Raw genomic sequence first — 19,574 nt, forward strand, 5'->3', positions numbered from 1 at the left:
CTCCTGTGTGCTCTGGTCAGATATATCCTTCTCCCGAAGCTGCAGATTCAGTGCCATCCTTTGAGATAAATTCTTCTCGGGGGAGGGGCAGGATTGTTAGCATTCTATACATAGCTATATACCCTCCCTCCAGGAGTGGTTAATGTATTTTTCCCAACCGAAAGGAAGAGTGACTATTTCAGAAAACTGCAACCTCTAAAGTTATTCCTGCCGATGATTTTCAGTAATTCTAGATTGAAGCACCGAACATTGGAACTGTTTTCAACATGATTGTAGTGAAACTCCAGATCAAAACATTAAATAATGTTTTATAGTTAGTCTCTAACTACTTCTGTAGTTTTAGTGAAAATTGCTCTCCAAAATGATTTCTGCCAAATTTGAATAAACTCCACATGCCCTACCTACCCATCATCTCCCTCACAACAGGATCCCAGTGAAATTCCATACTTTTGATTAAAACTGTCCATTAACTGGTGAGATCTGGTACCTTCTTCTCCTCGTTTTGGTTTCCCCCTTGTTTACATCAAATCCACCATTCTGTCGATTTATCACCAAGTCCCAACCTGTTTCCCAGCTTGTGCTTTCTTGCCCATTCCCCCTAGCCTAGTGTCATCGGATCATTTCCTGTGACGGCAAATGGGATCTAAATTTCCAGAACCAATCTTGCCGAAGGGAAGGAGCACTGAGCCAAATACTGTACATCATTCTGGGACTCACCATCACATCACCATTAAGACTGGTCTGGTCTGGTCTTGGGATTAGCTACAGATTCTTGCTTTGTGGTCTACAAAACATAGTTGAAAGACCTGTCAACATACACACACACACACACACACACACACACACACACACACACACACGCAACCATACTCCAGATTTTCTAAAACAAGTTTACTTGGGGAAAATGACAGTGAGGAGAAGCTACAGGGGTGGCATTTCCTCACCACCACTATCCCTGGGGCTCGCCCAGAGGAACGGAGTGGCACCAGAATGGAGTGCAGGTGGAGCTGTAGCCCTTGGACTATTGGAATTGTGAGCTACAGAATTGAAGAGCCACCTTGTCTTCACACACTCTGATACAGCAGAACCTTTCATTCACAATGGACTCAAACTAAACATATATATTCAAAAACAAAGTTAGTAAGATAACAGGCGATTATCATAAATCGGTGTTTCCCAAAGTGGGTGATAGTGTCTGCTGGGGGGTGGGGGGTGAAGGTAGGGGGGCTTCTAGAATGATCCACCGGCGTGCAAATGCAGATACCTACACTTTTTTCAGGATTGTGGGCTGTAGTACAAAAAGGTTTGAATAGCCAAAGAGCCACTGAGTTCCTTTTGTGTTTGTGTTTTTGTTTTTCAGAAAAGTGAATGGCAGGCTTTCAAATAAGCTGGTGAGCCTCTGCCATAAACTAAATGAGAACATCTTTGAGACCAGAAGTTTTGACTATTATACTAGTTAATATGTGGTCATGACAAAGATATTTCTTCACTCTGCACTTATTATTATAGCTTCAGGATTAAGTCAAACCACCAACTCAGTATTTAATATGAGGGCTAAATAAATACTATGCATAAAGCCCCTTCAACACAAAAAAAACTAAAGATATTGCCTCAAAGTCTGACTCGTGGCAACACGATGTTTCAGAACAGGACTCTCAACGGGGTGTTCTTGGTTGTACTCGTCATGGAAGCAAATCACCAGGCCTTTCTTCTGCAGTGCGGCTGGGTAGACTAAACTGCTAACTTTCAGGTGAGTAGCCAAGGGCAAAGCATTTGGACCAAGCTGCCCCGAATCCAGAAAAAGAAAAAAAAAAGTCTTTTAGTTCCATTTTCGAAGAGACTTTCATATGAGCTTTGACTTAGGCCTAACACCACAAAGAAAATATTTTTGCTTCCTTCTTCTCCAAAGAGTTAACTGCCGCACCATCTCCCTCTGTGGAGCATGCACAGAGATCGCTGCCTCGGCATCTTTCCTTTCATACCCCCTATGTAAGAGCAACCGACCTTCCTGACACAGTGTCTAACCTAGGATGACCTGGATGACCACAGGACTGGAGATAGTCCCGACAAGACAAGGGGAGTCTGACAGTGGTCACGTGATGGTTGATTGTGGTGCTTATTGCAGGAATAGTGCCAAATGACTACGGTTGTCATTCTAGAGTAAAACCAGCCTGAGGTCAAACTGACACAGAACCAAGTGAGAACAATAGCAAAGCAAAAGACCAAGCCCTCGGTCCCACTGGAACTGGCCTTGCTGTTGTGCTGTAACATATTGAGTCAATAAACTCTTTCTAGTTTTAACTAGTTCACCTCGCTGCTTTCTGTCATAAGAGGTGTCTTAACAACTCTTGGCCCACTTCAACCAGACTTCACAACTCCTCCCTCCACCCAGATGGCTGTGGTAATGCGGCCCTCATGTTGGAGAACCGAGAGGGTTGTTTTTCTGCTCTTCCATTTCCGCTTCCTCTTCGAAGGATGAGTTTCTTCAGACATGCAAATATGTTCAAGGGTATTTGTTGTTGCATGAGTGCAATAGAAAACAATGTACTGCCATCTAGATGTGCGTAAAAGAAAATATAATTTTGCATAATTTGTTTTTAATGTTTTTTATTTAAAAAATTTCTTTAACTTATGTATCTATTTTATACATGAATCATTACACCATAAATAGGAGACCAAATAAATAGACCATATGCATCCACAGGTCTCAGCTGATGAAAAGACTTAACAGTTCTGCATGCATTGATGTGGAATAATTGACAAGACATATGAAGTGGGGAGTTTGCATTTGCTCATTTTCACTTTCGAAATGTATATAAATGCTTGTGTATGCATCAAATAAGTCTCAAAGTATTTGGTTGCCCAAGATAAAGAATGAGACAGTGAGGACAAGGGTGGGAAGAAAACAAAATCATTCAAATAAATTAAAAACAAAACAAAACATTATTCACAGATAGAGATATGGGTCAGTTTCTATTTAAGAACCAATGGACCTTGGCGTCAGCACCATCTTGTTGAAAACATCCAATGGTGAGACCCAAGTGAGGAAGAACAAATGTGCAGACTTCAGTGCAGGGAAGAAAGATAAAGCAGGGGGCTTAGTAACGCGAGTCTATCCACCCATGGAGGCCCCAGCAGCAGGAATGTGGCTGGCCTGAGACCAGGACACTGGTGCAAGTTGTTGGCTGCATCCAAATGTCTAACTTCCATTACCATTTTATCATGGCAAACACCTGCGAGGCCCCAAATCAGTCTGATTTTGACCCTTTCCTTGAACCTATGGCATTCTGGATGAGGTCCGTGTGGCTCCGTGTAAAGAGTACAGGGAATCATCTCTTCTACAGTCTTAGCTGAAGAGTTCAAAAGAGAAAGACCCAGTGGAGACTTTCCATGTGAACAAGTGTGTCTCAGATACATCGTTCTCTCTTGTCAGGTTACCCATTTTCTCCCGTCTCTCAAGCTGTATTTATATCTTCTCGATTATTGTTTCACTATGACTGTTTGCACTAGAAATATCGTGAAGACTTTCTTAAAACACTCTTATAAGACAGACCAAATGGCAAACGGGAGGAAAACAAAACATGGATTTGAACATTTTAGGCATCAAGTGGAAAATACCCAACAGATGAAAACTCTTAAGTCTTTCCCATCTTGCTAAGTGGTGTCAGCACCAACTCAGAAGCTCAAGCAAGCTGTCTGTTTGACTTTCCTGTCCCTCAAACTCCTCTCTATGCCTTCAGTGATTCTGACAGTGTCTATCTCCAAATAGATGTGAAAAGAATAGATAATGGATTTTATATCAATGAAGGTCCCTCTCTCCACATATACTCATATAACACACATATTTTACACATGTCCATTTTTGTATTTAAGCCCCTATTGTTACCACTTTAATCCAAACTGTCTTAAATTCTTATCTAGTCTTCACATTGTCCATCAAAACCTTCTCCGTGGCCTACTTACTCTTGGAAAATCGTTGTCTATTCATGACACTCCATTCCTTCAATTGCCCCAACGAGATGGCAAGTGGTAATGATGGCTTCAATTCCTATTAACGGCTCTGCAATGCACTTGAAAGAGTTTAATATAACTTGCAACCAAGGTCAGCTAGCTATGGGTGTTAGGCCAAATCTGGTGGTGCCTGTCTTTGTACAACCCCAGAATGAAGGATGGTTTGGGGGAGAGATGTTTCATTACACTTGAAATTCAAATTGCAGTGTCCATAAATGATGTTTATGTGAACATACTCATGCTCATTTGTCTTCCTTTTGTCTATGGTTGCTTTTATGATGAATGGGAGAGTGGAATGGCTCACAAAATCTGAAGTATTTACTATGTGGCCCTTTGCAGAAAACGTTGCTGATTGTGGTCTAGAGCACAAACATTTGCCTTTCTGTTTAACATCATCATGTGTCTCCTCTTTCCCATTCTACTTCCCAACTAAAACCCGATTCACTGCACTCATTCTATAGGTCTTCTTTCCGTTTCTCAAGTGTACTGCAGCTTTTCCCACCTCAAAGTCTTTGCAATAATTATTGTCTCTTTTTAAATTTTTAAAAAATTGTTTAAAAAAAGATTTTATTGGGGGCCTCATACAAATCTTATAACAATCCATCATTCAATTATATCAAGCACACTGGTACATATGTTGCCATCAACATTTCCAAAACATTTTCTTTCTACTTTGAGCCCTTGGTATCAGCTCTTTTTTCCCCCTCCCTCCACCACCCTCCCACCCTCATGAATCCTTGATCAATTATATATTATTATTGTTATTTCATGTCTTACAACTGTCCATTGTCCCCCTTCACCCACATTTTGTTATTTGTCCCCTTCAGGGGGTGCTATATATCCAACCTTCAGGTAGGTTCCCCCTTTCTCCCCTCCCCCTCCCTCCATCCCCCTCCCATCATGATATCACTACTCCCAGGACTGTTCCTGAGGGTTTTATCTGTCCTGCTTTCCACGTGTTTGTAAGGGAGAACTATGGTAGTGGTGGTGTGGGGTGGATGGGGGGGGGGCGTTGAGGGTGGTGGTGGGAAGCATTCAGGAACTGGAAGAATGATGTGTGTTTCATTGGTGCTATACTGCGCCCTTGTTGAATTGTCCCTTCCTTGCAACCCTTCTGTGGGGGGATGTCCAATTGTCTATAGATGGGCTTTGGGTCTCCACTCCAACCCCCCTCATTTACATTGATATAATTGTTTTTGAATCTTTTGATACCTGGTCCCATCAGTACCTCATGATCACACAGGTGTGCTTCTTCCATGTGGGCTTATTTGCTTCCCTGCTAGATGGCTGCTTGTTCAACTACAAGCCTTTAAGACCCCAGACACTTTATCTTTTGATAGCCAGGCACCAACCGCTTTCATCACCACATTTGCTTATGCACCCATTTTGTCTTCGGCGATTGTGTCAGGAAGGTAAGTATCAGAGTGCCAGGTTATTAGAACAAAGTGTTCTTGTGTTTAGGGAGATCTTGAGTAGAGGTCCAAAGTCTGTCTGTTATCTTAATACTTAACATTGACCTCTATCAATTACATTATAAATTAATATATTTACATATATACATGGCTATAGTTATACCTCTATAAACAGCTTTTGCCTCCTATGTCTGTCCTCTATTTCCTTTCACTGTCCTCCTGTCCCACTGTCATGCTCATCCTCCATTTAGCTCTCAGTAATTCATCTCGGATACACTACACTTGATCAAACCCCACCAGGAATTATACACCCTCCTTGCCATCAATTTTAGATCTCTTGCTGTTCCCTTATCCCTGAGTTTGTTGGCTCCCCTCTCCTCCTCTCCACCCTTCCTCTCCCAGGTACTCCCAGGACCAGCGGTCTTGTTATTTTCTTCTCAGGATTGTTTGTCCTGCCTATCTTATATAGACATGGGGGGTGGGGGTGGGCGGGGATAGATAGATGATAGATAGATAGATAGATAGATAGATAGATAGATAGATAGTCATGTCTGTCTGCTGACCCTTATGGGTGTTTTCTAAGAGGGTCTGATGAGGTGCCAAGCCCTGTCCCCTGAGTCAGAAGTCTATTTTCAGGGTTCCTTGGGGAACCCCACCCTCGCCATATCCCCTTGGGGACTTTGTTACTTTGCTCTCCTTGCTGGCCTGTTGCACAACTGTCGAGTTACACCCCGTTGTGCATGGGCAGACTGGGCACACTTTCTGCATAGTACCTCCAGTGCTGTCCCCGTAGTGCTAGGGGACAGTGAAGGAGCGTGTCTCATGGTGGAGCTGGCTCTATGGTCCTCTCTGTTCATTGGCTGCTCTGAGCAGGAATGCTGTCCCTGGGACTTGGTGGGTCATGCTCAGGTCTCTCTCTCTCTCTTCCTCTTAGTTTGCACCTGTGTGGTCTGGACAGACCCACCAGTCTCCAGGGGCTCTATATTCAGTGCTGTCCTCTGTATTACATTCTTCTGGGGAGGGGGTCAACATAGCTCATTTTGTCCTCTGTGTGAGTTTGCTGCTCTATGCCAGCATGTTGCCCTCAAGGCTTGGTGCTCCGGGATGGGGTCTGGGCTGTCTCTCCCTATCCTGTGCAGACATAAATATCCTCCCTGTGGGTATATTAGTGCCAGGTACCCCCATCACCCTCATTTGTTTCTTTGTTTGCTTTCCCCCCTCCTTGTTAGGTGGCTGATAAATGCATCCCTGGGTGGGGTCAGACCCCTGTCAAAGTGCCTGGACCTCCACCTGGGATATTGCCTCTTCCAGGGATGTTTTTGCCTCTCTCTTCACTTGGTCAACTCACTTTAACAGGCCTCAGCCTTCCCTTCAAGAGCCCTTCTGAAACCTCCTCGCTCAAAGTTGCTGTTGGGTGCCTTTGAGTTCATTCCAGTTCACCACTACCCCATGGAGCGGAATAGAACCGCCCCAAAGGATTTTCTTCACTAGAACCTTAGGGGATTCTAAACGATTGCCAGGGCTTTTCGCCACAGAACTGCTGGGCGGATCTGAATTACCCACCTGCAGTTAGCAGCTGAGCACTTGACCATTGCCCAGCAGAGTTGCTTAGTTCAAGGTAAATTCTTTCATTAGTCGATCAAAGTAGTTAATTTTTTTCTTTGTAATTGTCTTGCAATTACATATTCGTGTTTGTCTTAAATTCACATAATCTTATTTCTTGCTGTATATTCTTGTAGTAAGGGCTAAACTCAATGAGACCCTCTATCCATTTTTGACAGAATCCTATGTATAGACTCTAGTACAGTGCCTAGCACATAAAATATACCTAATACATCATTGTCATATGAATGAGTAAACTAAGATGTGAATGTGTTCCTACTGTGTACCATGTATTGTATTAAGCACATAACTTTTGGGTGATCAACTTGTCTTAGAATCAGTATTTGTGTGTGAATAAGATGCAGGTGAGGAAATTTTTCCCCCCAATGGTTTTATTGAGATTCCATTCACATAACTAAGATACACTTCTATAATTCAGTTGTATTTAAAAAGAGTTGTCTATACATTACCACAATCAGTTCCAGTGATCTTCCCCTCCTCCCATATTCATCATTGCTTCCCAGTTCCCCTCAACATCCCACCCCACCACTACCCTTAGCCCCCACCCTCGCCATATCCCCAACAAGCCATTACATCAATTAATGTATCTACATATTCACCTCTTCTGTGCTTCATATACTGGGAAACATACTAGAGACCACAAACAAAGAAGGTAAAGGCTACCAGGAATAGTAAAATAAAATAAGCCAGAGAGAAACCTCTGTTGAGAAACAATTGAGAGTTTTTAAATTTTTTTATTTAAATAATTTTATTAGGGGCTTGTACAACTCTTATCACAATCCATATATGCATCCATTGTGTCAAGCACATTTGTACATTTATTGCCCTCATCATTCTCAAAGCATTTTTCTTCAACTTGAGCCCTTGGTATCAACTCCTCATTTCCCCCTCCCTCCCTGTTTCCCCCTCTCTTATGAACCCTTGATAATTTATAAATTATTATTATTTTGTCATATCTTATACTGCCCAACATCTCCCTTCACCCACTTTTCTGTTGTCCATACCCTATGGAGGAGGTCATATGTAGATCAAATCCAGAATGGGTCAAGAGGGAGGTCAGCTGATCAGGTTCCCTATTATACCTTAGTTCCATCCACGACAGTCGAGTGTATAATAATCTCTGTCTCATAATAAGGCGATTATTTACATCCCTAGGCGATGGCCAGAGCCTATCCACCAGAGGCATAGGTACTCTGCAGATGGATTTTGGGTTCCCATTTGTCCTCCATAGCCTTCTACAAATTGGGTGCCTCAAATTAAGCTCTGATGCTTTTTCCTGACTTGTATTTGGATTTTGTTCTTTGTCATCTTTGGATCACACAGGGTGGTGCGCTTCTTTCACTCAGACTTAGCAGACACCTGCGAGGAAGATTGTTTGCTGGGCAGGAGAGGGAATATATAAGGAAAAGGTTTTATTTCCCTACGTGTATGCAAACTGGGCATTTTGCTATGACAGTAGGATTCTATTTCGTCATTTCTACCAAACCTACTCTGCAAGTTGGTAATTACCTTAAATCTCTCTCCTAGATCTGTAAGGGCCACATACCATGTGGAAGTGGTAGAAATAACTGTTCTGTTTGTACCGTGCAAGGGAGGGGGAGCGATAGACTCTCTGCAGTCTCTGGTTGAGTCTAGAGTGATGCCCTAGCATGGGAGGTCCTAACCCTGTCACCCCACTGTTAGAGTATCTCTGGGTGTCTGCTAGTCATTTCAGAATGGTCCAGGGGTTGTGAGAATGACTTGTTCTTGACATAGTCACACACACACACACACTCATTCACACAAAACAATACAGTAGAATAAGTGGCAAGTCATCTTTATTAAATAATAAGCAATTCGTCTATATAAACACAATCCCTTGTCTATCGTACACGAGTGCTTCCCTTTCTCCTGCGGAAGCTGATGCCATGTGACCAAAGTGCCAGCTAAGAAGTCTGTTTGAATGCCCTGAAAGACTGAAGCAGCGGCTGCAGTGTCCGCAGCTCTTGCACGTGGAGAGTGAAACGAACCATTTCTGTTCACAGAGGTTAGAGAAAGAGTTAACAACTTCATTTAGAAGATCCACGTGGCGCCGGCTCAGCATCTCTGCTAACAGTTGAACCAGCTGTTACTCTTCAGAACATGTGTAACTTTCTGTGCATTGGGGTCAAACTCGAACTGTGAAGCTCCGTTGAAAAAATAGAAAAACCCTGCAAATACAGAAAAGGGAAAGAGTGGAATACTTTTGTCAGATAAATAAATTTGTCAACACACAAAACTCAGAGAAATAGCTATCTAAAACTGGAATATTTTATACTTTTACTCTGTAGCAGGAACTATGCCAAGCAATAGAAGTGATTTTTCTCATTTATATCTGTAGCAATGCTCTCAGAAAAATATATCTAGCTCCATTTTACAGGTGAACAGGCTGACGATTAGATAGATTTATCTTCAGATGCTGGTCCAAATTCACGCAGCAAGGAAAAGATGGGAGACCGCACTCAAGGCCAGCTCTGACAGCAAAATGAGGCTTTCTGCTTCCAATCAGACGAAAGTATCGCCCTATTTGGAAACTGTGAGCACTCTAGGTTCTTTCTTCCCTAACACCTCACCCCCACCTTTCCCAGCCTGAGGGTATTTCTGGCCTCAGAGAAGCAGAGCCATTCTGACAATCCAGTTGAGATCAGTGGACTCCTTGAACTTGATAGTGCTCGGGTTACCTTTAATAGAGATCACCTGCTATCACTCACCTGTCTTTAATTTTATATATAGATAGATATAGATATAGAGATAGAGAGAAATTCCATTTTCTTTTCATTCTAATTTTCCAAGAGCTTTTGCAGCCTCTTTGTGTGTATGTATGTGTGGTTGTTGGAACTTCAGGTACATGAAAGGTGAATACATAAAATGGCTCAGTCTAAGCAATGACTGACTACTCAGGGAAGCCAGGGGGAGTCTCCTTAGGAACTAGCAATGGTGATAGGATAGGGCAGACGAGAGAGACTGTCAGCCACTATGAAATGGAGCCCATGCTTGACGGAATCATACATGGTTATTTAACAGATGTGCAGAAGCAACACTGAATGCATTTTTTTTCAAGGAGAGATTTGTGATTGATACCTGAACATTTTTTGAATTATTTTTAAAATGAAACATGATATAAAGTAGCCATATAAAAACCTGTTGCCAAAGAATCCATTCGAACCCACAGCGACCCGATGAGACAGAGTGGATCTGCTCCACAGACTGTTGGAGGCTGTAAATCTTTACTAGAGCAATCAACCTCCTCTTTCGCCCACAAAGGGGCTGCTGGGTATGAACCGCCAAACTTTTGGCTCACAGGCCAATGGTTAGCTTAACCTTTTGTGCCACTATGGCTCCTTGAAATAGCAATAGAACTGGCACAAAAGTAAGTCAATGGCAAATTTCGGTGAGGGAGCAGGGAACAGTTTTCCTTTCATCCACTACACTATTTCAAGTTCTCCAAGACCAAAAATAATAAATGTGTGCTTACCAAATGCTTCAAAAACAGCATCAACCTTTGGATCAACACCTGGAAAGTCATCTACAATTTTCCTGGGAAAGCCTGGCTCCATGGAGTGTGTCCGTTCGTCAAATCTGCATTCAGGGAAGGATACACCGATCAGCGATACACAGAAGCTCTGTTACCCAAACCTGGAAAGTATCTCAGGGTTGATGTAGAATTCTAGTAAAATTTACACATTGTCCAACAAATGTCAAACACATGCAAGACTACAGAATCCTATGACTTTAATTAGATTGCACATTTAGCTCTTAAACCATATTTCCACTAGGATCCAGGTCACTAACCTCTTGTAGTAGATACTACTTATCTTATTTTTTAAGCCACTGCAGAAAGAAGCTTAAGTTTCTGTCTGTCACAAAGTTATGAGGGGTATAAGAAATACACATTCAAAATATTGAATCATTCATCCAAAATACCAAGTTCACCTCCCAGTTATTTGTCCAATAGCGTGTTTAGTGTTTCTGGTCTACTTCACTGTGTAGAGCCTGGGAGGGCACATACAGGCTATAACACGCAGGGAAAAGAATGCTATCGACTTTGAGGCCTGGATTCCCTAGGACTTGAAAGTTCATACGAAGAATCACCCCCTGGTGTCCTGCCCAACAGAGAAGGCTTCCTGGAGGTAGGTAGTGAGACTTCAGCCAGGCCTTGACGAATGGATGATAAATTGGGTTCGTGAAGGAGAGGAGAGAGTTTCAGACACAAGGGGCTGCAGCACAGAGAGGCAGCTCAGCTAATTGCACCTGGGCCTCAAACAAGGAGCTCATCTGCTGAAAATCAGTCAGAGGTATTGCTAGGTTGTAAGATTAACTTCTTCCCCCATGGTTGTCTACCATTCTTTCCTGTCAAGAGACAGGTCAAGCCAAGAGAGAATTTCTTGTAGAGAGTGAGAATATTTTCCCTACTGAGGGTCCAAAGAATGCATCCTGATTGCATCTTACCTCCAGTATTTGTCCTCTACAAAGAAGTATGTTTTCATCTTTTCCTTCTCAGAAATGGCTGCATCAATTTTCCTTATGGTGGGAGGAAAGCCCAGAGTATGGATACTTCTGGGATAACCGGCTTGAACCTCATTTCCTCTGATGGCCCAGAATTGAGTGCCTGTTAAAAAAAAATTTTTTTTTTTAAACATTTTATTAGGGGCTCATACAACTGTTATCCCAATCCATACACACATCAATTGTGTAAAGCGCATTTGTACATCGTTTCTCAAAACATTTTCTCTCCATTTAAACCCCCGACATTACGTCCTCATTTTCCCCCTCCCTCCCCGCTCCCCCCTCCCGCATGAGCCCTTGATAGTTTATAAATGGGTATTTTGTCATATCTTGCCCTGTCCGACTTCTCCCTTCATCCACTTTTTGGTTGTCTGTCCCCCAGGGAGGAGGTCACACACAGTTCCATGTAATCGGTTCCCTCTTTCCTACCCATTCTCCCTTTACCCTCCCTGTTTTGCCACTCACACCACTGGTCCTATAGGGCTCATCCGTCCTGGATTCCCTGTATTTTCAGTTCCTATCTGTACCAGTGTACCTCTTCTGGTCTAGCCAGTCTTGCAAGATAGAATTCGAGTCATGGTAGTGGGAGCGGGGAGGAAACCTTTAGGAACTAGAGGAAGGTTGTATTTCTCATCATTGTTGCATCGCACCCTGACTGGCTCATCTCCTCCCCGAGACCCCTCTGCAAGGGGATCTCCAGTGGCCTACTAATGGGCTTTGGATCTCCACTCCACACTCCCCCGATCATTCACTATGGTAAGATTTTTTGTTCTGATGATGCCTTACACCTGATCCCTTCGACACCTCGAGGTTGCATAGGCTGGTGTGCTTCTTCCATGTGGGCTTTGTTGCTTCTGAGCTTGATGGCGGCTTGATTACCTTCAAGCCTTTAAGACCCCAGACGCTATACTTTTTGATAGCCGGGCACCATCAGCTTTCTTCACCACATTTGCTTATGCACCCAAAAAATTTTAAAATCAACCACAGAAGAATCTTTAAACAGTAAACTCCAAATATCCTCTGGTACCGACTTTATGCAAAACAATAGTTTAGCTAAGTTGATCTTAAATATTGTCCTCTTTTTAAGGTCTATCTAGTAGGGATGAAACAACAGTGACTCAAAAGGTTCTATAAGAACCTTAGGGAGTAGGGAGTTCATGTTAATAAATTCAAAAACACCGAACTCCCTAACATGGAGTTAATTCTGACAAAATTCAGGAAAGAAAGGTGAACATGATTACACAACCTGAGGAATGTAATCGATGTCAATGACTAATACATGTAGAAATTGTTGAATTGATGTATGCCGTGTTTGAATATTTTTGACAACAACAAAATGAAATACTTATTAAAAATGATAGTTCAAAACAAACAAAAACAATAATAATTCAGAGTTACATTAAATGATGAGTACCCCATTTTGTATTGTTTTCTTTTAGGTCATTTGATTTTTTTGCAGTAGAGAGAGAGTCAGCATTCTAAATCTAGCCACCAGCTCATTGTATGCATTTAACAAAAATTTTCAATTGAATCACCACTTGATTAAATGAACAAAGTTAAAATGAAGAAAATTATAACTCTGGACAATTTATCTTTCTGTATTTGTTTTTATCATCTCTAAAATATGAAGACACCCATTGAGGCATACTTATCAACTACCTCATGTGCCTCTGTCCACTTATAACAATAGCAAAAATATTGGCTATCCAACTATTTTGCACATTCACCATGTATGTCTGATAGTAGTGAGCACCAAGGTGTAAGACATGAGTAATACTATCTGTGATTAATGTCAACTGATATGTCAATTTGGCTAAGCTATAATTCTCAAGAGTTGAGCAGCTATGGAATGACATAATGGGGTAGATGTTTAATGATAAAATTTAGCAATTATGTAATGATATAATCTGGAAATTATGTAATGATATAACCATCCTCCATGTTTCTGTGTTATGTAGCCATTCTTCATGTTAACATAATACCAATTTTTGCATAATGATCTGTTCTTTAGGATAATCATGTCAATAAGTGAGAAGTGGGCATAATTCTAGTTTTAGCTGGTTCTTCGATACCTTAGGTTAGTACAGTGGTAAGAATTTGATGTTGTAGAGAAATTAAAGTCTTATTCAATTTTCTTATGAAAGAGTTCGTTTCCCACCTTAAAGAAAAGAGTATATAATAATTACCTTTGAAAATGAAAACCGTATCCTTCTTGGTAACTTCAAATGCAGCATCGACATCTGAAGGAAGAGATGGCCAAAATGAAGAGATCAAATGAAATCCAGGTTCAAGTGTTCTGAGGGATTTGCGCCAAAAATATCTGAAATAAATATAAAAAGGAATGTAAATTGAAAACAGCATTCATTTTTAATATATGCCTCTTGCCTCACATATTTCCCACTATTTTTTCATCTTCTAGACTCCATAACAGTCTGAGAAATCACGTATATTGACACTTGGCAAATATCTTTCTCTTTCTTCAAAAGCTTGCGACGGGCTGCTTGGCATAGGGTCCAGAATAATCTTTATATAAGGAAAGCTAGCCTTACAATACAGGTTCAATTGCCAAGTACAGATTTTAAATACTTGTGATGCACATATCATTTATATTTTGCAGAAAGATGGGCTGATATGTATGTGTGTGTGTACTATTTAAACATATTCCTAAATATATGTAGAACTATGGGCAGAGATACAATAGTTTTTCTGTATGAATGTATCTGGGGAGAACTGGGGAACTGGGGATCAATGATGTGCCTTATCATGTGCATGTTTATGCACAGAAGAAAGATGAACATTTCTATTCCCGTAAAGTGTTACAGTTTCAGCAACGCACAGGGGAATGCTACCCTGTCTTATAGGGTCACTCTGAGTCACAATCAGCTCAATAGCAGTGAGTTCTTGGTTTGTATTTATCCAGCACCAAGAAAACGGGTTGATTAAATGTAATATTTATCCTGGTGTCATTTTTTAGAGAGGATAAAGATAGAAATTCTTATACTAAAAACTTATTTGTTCCTTTTAAAAAAAATTGACATTACATTTTGGGAAAAATTGTACTTGGGATTGTAATTCCCAAATTACTTTGGGAAAAACTCAAGGACAAGTATCAAATCATATTCTCTGAATTTCCAAAAATTGATCTTGATCACTTAGGAAACTGTAGACAACGTAGAATCAGATTAAAATGTTTACTTATCACTTAAGGGTTTCTATTTTTGTCTCTATGCATCACAGATCAAAAGAATAACCAACATCCCCACCACCACCCCCGACTCCCACCCCAACTCCACACACAAAAGCAACAACCAAACAGACAAACCCAATGCTTTGAGTCCATCCCCACTCATGGAGACCAACAGGACAGAGCAGAGCTGCCTTCCAGGGTTTCCAACGCTTGAGTACTTAAAGAACAGTTGGGAAATACAGGGTTTTGGTCTCACCTATCTTTAAAGAACAGAATTTCTCCACGCAGAGTGCTCACAGCATCAAAGGACAGGGCAGGGTCACACATGACTGGCTTTTCGGGTTTTGGAGGGGTGGGCTTCATGGGCATCTCAGAGTCATCATGGGAGACAGGAGGAGACCCTGCAGCAAGCAGATTCAGGGATGCAAACATTAGGAGAAATGCGATACCCCCATCAAATGGTTTCCAAGCATTCTCGGCATGCTGTCGGCTGGAACCTCACGTAGCAATCTCAAGTACCCTTAGGACCATTGTTGTCCAGCTTTTCTGAAGAGCTAGAATGCCTGGTTTTCCCAAGTCACGTACCGTAGAGGGACTGAATGCCATTCACATCATCTTGAGAAAGACGGAATCGGGCCAGGTCTGTGAGTGCGTTGTAGATTGGGAACATCAAAGCTTCAGTGTTGTTCGAGTGAAACAGACCCAATGAATGGCCAAGTTCATGAGCAGCAACAAGGAATAAGTTGGTTCCTATTTGAGAAATGAAAAATAGCAATTATCTATCCCTTCAATACATCCGCTTTCCCTAAGTCAGCTCTACATACTCTTTGTTTGGGCCGTTCACTCTTTCTTGGTCGTTAGCTCAGTGAGCACAGACTGCGAGGAGAGGAGGAAGAGTCATTCTCCAGGCATCTCGGCTTCACAGTGTTGTCACATGTGTCACATGTGTCAGAGTCAAATTCTCTCCACAGGGTTTTCAATGGCTCGGTTTTTTGGGGGGGGAACAGACCACCAGGTTTGCCTTTCAAAGAGCCTCAGTGTCGACGTAATCTTTGAGTTAACAGCCAAGGGTGTAAACCATTTGCACTATCCAGGGAAAGCCAAGCATGTTTTTCAAAGTTCATACTTGAACTCCATCTTTGAGACACAGTGTCTGGTTAGATGTCTTAGGTACCCAGTGGTGCCATGACTTAAGATACCACAGTGGATGGTAGGAACAGACACATTTATTTCTCACAGTTCAAGAAGCTAGAAGGCCTCGTTCAGCATAGGATCGCTAGGGGCAGATTGTCTTCCCCTGTTGGCTCTGGAGGAAGATCCTTGTCTTTTTCGGCTTCTGCTTCTCTGTGAGCTTCATGAGGCTTGGCAGCTCGCTTTCCCTTCTTTACTCTTTAGCTGGCTTATTGAATCTTGTTGATATCTCAGAAGAGACGGGCTCATTTGCACTAACCTTGCTTCATTAGCATAAAAAAGACAATCCATTTCCAAATGAGTTGTAATCACTGGTGTAGAGGTTAGAATTTACAATGCGCATTGTTAGAGAGGTACAATATGACTGATGCAATACATTTAACTTCTTGCATCACCCACTCTACCACCTCCACAGCACCAGAGCCTGAGTCTCAAGAACCCATGCCTTTCCTTCTGTTCAGGACTGTAGCCAATACAATAGTTTAGAATCTCAATAAATATTTCTCTTCATTTATCCAAGAAAAAAAATTAAAGCTAACCACTGATTCAGTGTAGTAGAGTTTGCCAATTTGTCTCAGTTAAATAAATCACAGTGTGTTCATTTCAATTCTGAAATTCTATCTTTAAACAGCCACACTCTTGTTTTCCACTGGAATGTTATCTGCATCATTTTTCTGCCTCATCATAATTATTTTACATTGAGTCAAAACTATTAATAAAGGTGGAGGTCATAGGATTTGAAAATCAATTTAAAACAAGATGCCCAACTAGGTCTAACATTTGTCACCAACGAGATTTGGGCCACTCAAACTGCAGGCTGCATTCAGATAATTTTCTCCGTTATGAAAAGCAAACAAACCCATCATGTGGGTATGGAGAGTGCCGGGCAATTGCGATTGAAATAGTGAGTGAACGGCCTTTTACTTGTGGAAGTGTGATCTTTCTGACTCATGAACAAGGAAAGTCCCCATTGGAGATTTTGCAAGAAGATGTTAATGAACTCAAACCAAGGGTTTTATCTAGCATTAATGTCACTTTTTTTGTTCTGTCCAGAAATTCTGTTTGCATTTTCATGACAACCAACTCTTAGAATTAGCATTTGTTTCAGCAGATCTTTTGAAAGTTTGGAAGCCATTCCTCAAGATATATGATTTTGACCTTAGAAACCTAAACAATTTGAACATTATATTTGTGGGTAATTTTACCTTTTGGAACAAACTCATAAAAACTCTTAATTCTGAGGTAATGAAATGCTAACAAGATTTAACAAGGCTAACCTAAAAAAACGAGCCACAGAATATAAAATTTTATTCTGATTTCTGTTCTAAAGAAAAAGCAAATGGGGGAGGGGTATATATGCATGACTGAGGGCACTTCTTTTTTTTTTTTTTTGAGACTGTAGATCTAATGCAATACACTATTCCTTGGATCTGAAATTGGATCTGAGAATTTGGCCTTAATAATAATAGGCTGATTATCTCATATGATCTACTTTCATAAAAGAATACTCAATTGCCTTTCTTATATTGTACTTTCCAAGACAGAGCCTGAAGTGTTAGACACTTGAAAAAGCTTCAACAATGATTAAAAGAGATGATACGTTCTTCTATCCACTGGAAAATCCTAAGCATCCCATTTCTTTGTGCATTCTTGGATAGTGACAGTTTTCCAAGTATAAAAACTAATTAACACCCAAATCATTGTGAGTGATTAAACATCCCACCTGTTTTATCCTCTGTCCACTGTTCATCGTCATCAAAGTGAGCATCTCCGTAAATCCCTTGTCCAGGAGGGTAGGCGTGAGCCAGAACTTTCCCAGGTCCATCAAAAGGGATAAAATCCCCATGCTCTGAAAGGAAGAATATTTAACTATTTATCTATCAATCTATCTCTATCTATCTATTTTCAAGCTGGAAAGATAGGTAGGTAATTAGAATGTCTTTAGCCATTTTCCAATAAAACCACACCAGATCGATGAATACAGTTCACGATTGGTTGGCTGTTTTTACCTCTAACTGCAAACGAGATCATGATGTCAGCCTCTCCCGCATGCACCCTGGAGAAGGTCAGGGGAGACGCTTCCTCCCAGACTTTCAGGGCTTTCGCAATGGCGGCATCAACGGCATCTCTTGACAGATCCCGCGTATAGTCCACAATCCTGTACAAGACAAACAGAGGAGAGAGCATTTCCTTTCGCAGCAGTAACTTATGAAGTTTTCATCTTATGTAAACAACCTCTTTGGACCCATTACCTGTAAGTAAGGTGAGTTTTCTTCCACTTGGGCGAGCCAGGAAAGGTCGTGAAGTCCCCGACGTCAGGCACTCCGCATCTGGGCTTGTGAATCACCTCCATGGTGTCGGCGTCCAGCCTCCCGGTCACCTTCAGCCCCAGGAACCTCTGCATCTCTTGAACTTTTTTAACAACAGGACTGCTGTCTCGTATCCGCACGAACTGCCTTCCGTCTTTTGCAAGGTTGTAGTAGGTTTCTAGGTATTGCTAATGGAGTAATTAGTACTTAAGTCATTCTGGAGATTTTTATGTAAAATTGCTTATAGTTGCTTACATGTTATAATAAATTTGAGGCATTCTGCTAGCTTCCTGAAACAAATCGCATTTTTCTTTCATTCTTGAATTATAGCTTCCCTCTTCGCTGTGTTGTATCTTTGTAACTAAAAACTTCTGCAACTTAGTTTACTGTCAAAGCCATCAGAGTAAAGTGGAAAATTGAGGAAAATGTCTGGTTAGCTTAAAGAAGGAAAACAACACAAATAAACCTCCTTTGTCATAATTGTATGTTTTAGGTAAAATCATCCCATGTCCTCAACATTCCACTTTGCATGGTGTTAACAAAAATGTTGGACAAATCCCTTTGTCCAAACATGACATGAGCAAGTCAAACAGTTAGTAAAATCTATATTGAATCGAGAAGTCTCAAAACAAGACACATTTCACTGAATTATGCTCATATAATGAATATAACTATATTGATGTGCCTCAAACTCCGATCTATTGTTACCATAGTGCTGTGTGAGGCCAACCCAAAATGCTGACATTTCTGGCCCTGTGCCTCCTACACAGACAGGGAAACCCGAGTGATGCAGTACTGAGAACGCTTCACATTTCATACTTAATAGCTGTCCGTCCCTGATGTAATGATGTACACACAGTAAGCTCAAACCAGGCTATGAAGAATGAAAGTCTCACTGAGTTTCCCGACTTGCCCCTATCAGCTGGTGAGATGGCGGCCTCCCTGAGTTACCTGAACAAAATCCATGTCCTCATCCTTTGCTGGTCCTTCCAGAGGAAAAGCTGAACAAGCAGCCACGCACAGAAGCAGGATTGGGAGACTCTTCATTTCCACTAGCTTCACTTAGCTCTTCTCCAAGACAGCGCCTTACTTGCTTTCTGACTACCTCTTTCTAGGTCCACCCTCTGCAGCCCAACTTTTATAGGGCGACAATATTTATTTATATCACCCGCCTGACTCATGATGTCTTTCATTCAAACGGCAATACGGTCATTTCCAAAAATTCTTAACCCAAAGTATGATGATGCAGCCTCCTTTACTAATTTCTCTCCACCTTCCAGATTTTGCAAGGCAAAAAACGGTGATTAATTTCCAGGA

General features: G+C 41.4%; 1 protein-coding gene across 1 annotated transcript; it reads right to left on the reverse strand.

The window, feature by feature from the left end:
• Positions 1-9,134: 9,134 nt before the first annotated feature.
• LOC101656613 (stromelysin-1) lies at positions 9,135-19,304 on the reverse strand. Its single transcript, XM_004709004.1, has 10 exons — positions 19,209-19,304; positions 18,201-18,445; positions 17,958-18,106; positions 17,672-17,797; positions 15,343-15,507; positions 15,014-15,158; positions 13,757-13,890; positions 11,514-11,673; positions 10,540-10,643; positions 9,135-9,235 (listed from the first exon to the last, which is right to left on the reverse strand). The coding sequence occupies exons 1-10, from the start codon at positions 19,302-19,304 to the stop codon at positions 9,135-9,137; spliced, it is 1,425 nt and encodes a 474-aa protein (XP_004709061.1).
• Between the last annotated feature and the right edge of the window lie 270 nt (positions 19,305-19,574).

The sequence above is a fragment of the Echinops telfairi genome, unplaced genomic scaffold, assembly GCF_000313985.2.
Source record: "Echinops telfairi isolate 266 unplaced genomic scaffold, ASM31398v2 ScPeMD7_7421;HRSCAF=8459, whole genome shotgun sequence".
Taxonomy (NCBI): Eukaryota; Metazoa; Chordata; class Mammalia; order Afrosoricida; family Tenrecidae; genus Echinops; species Echinops telfairi.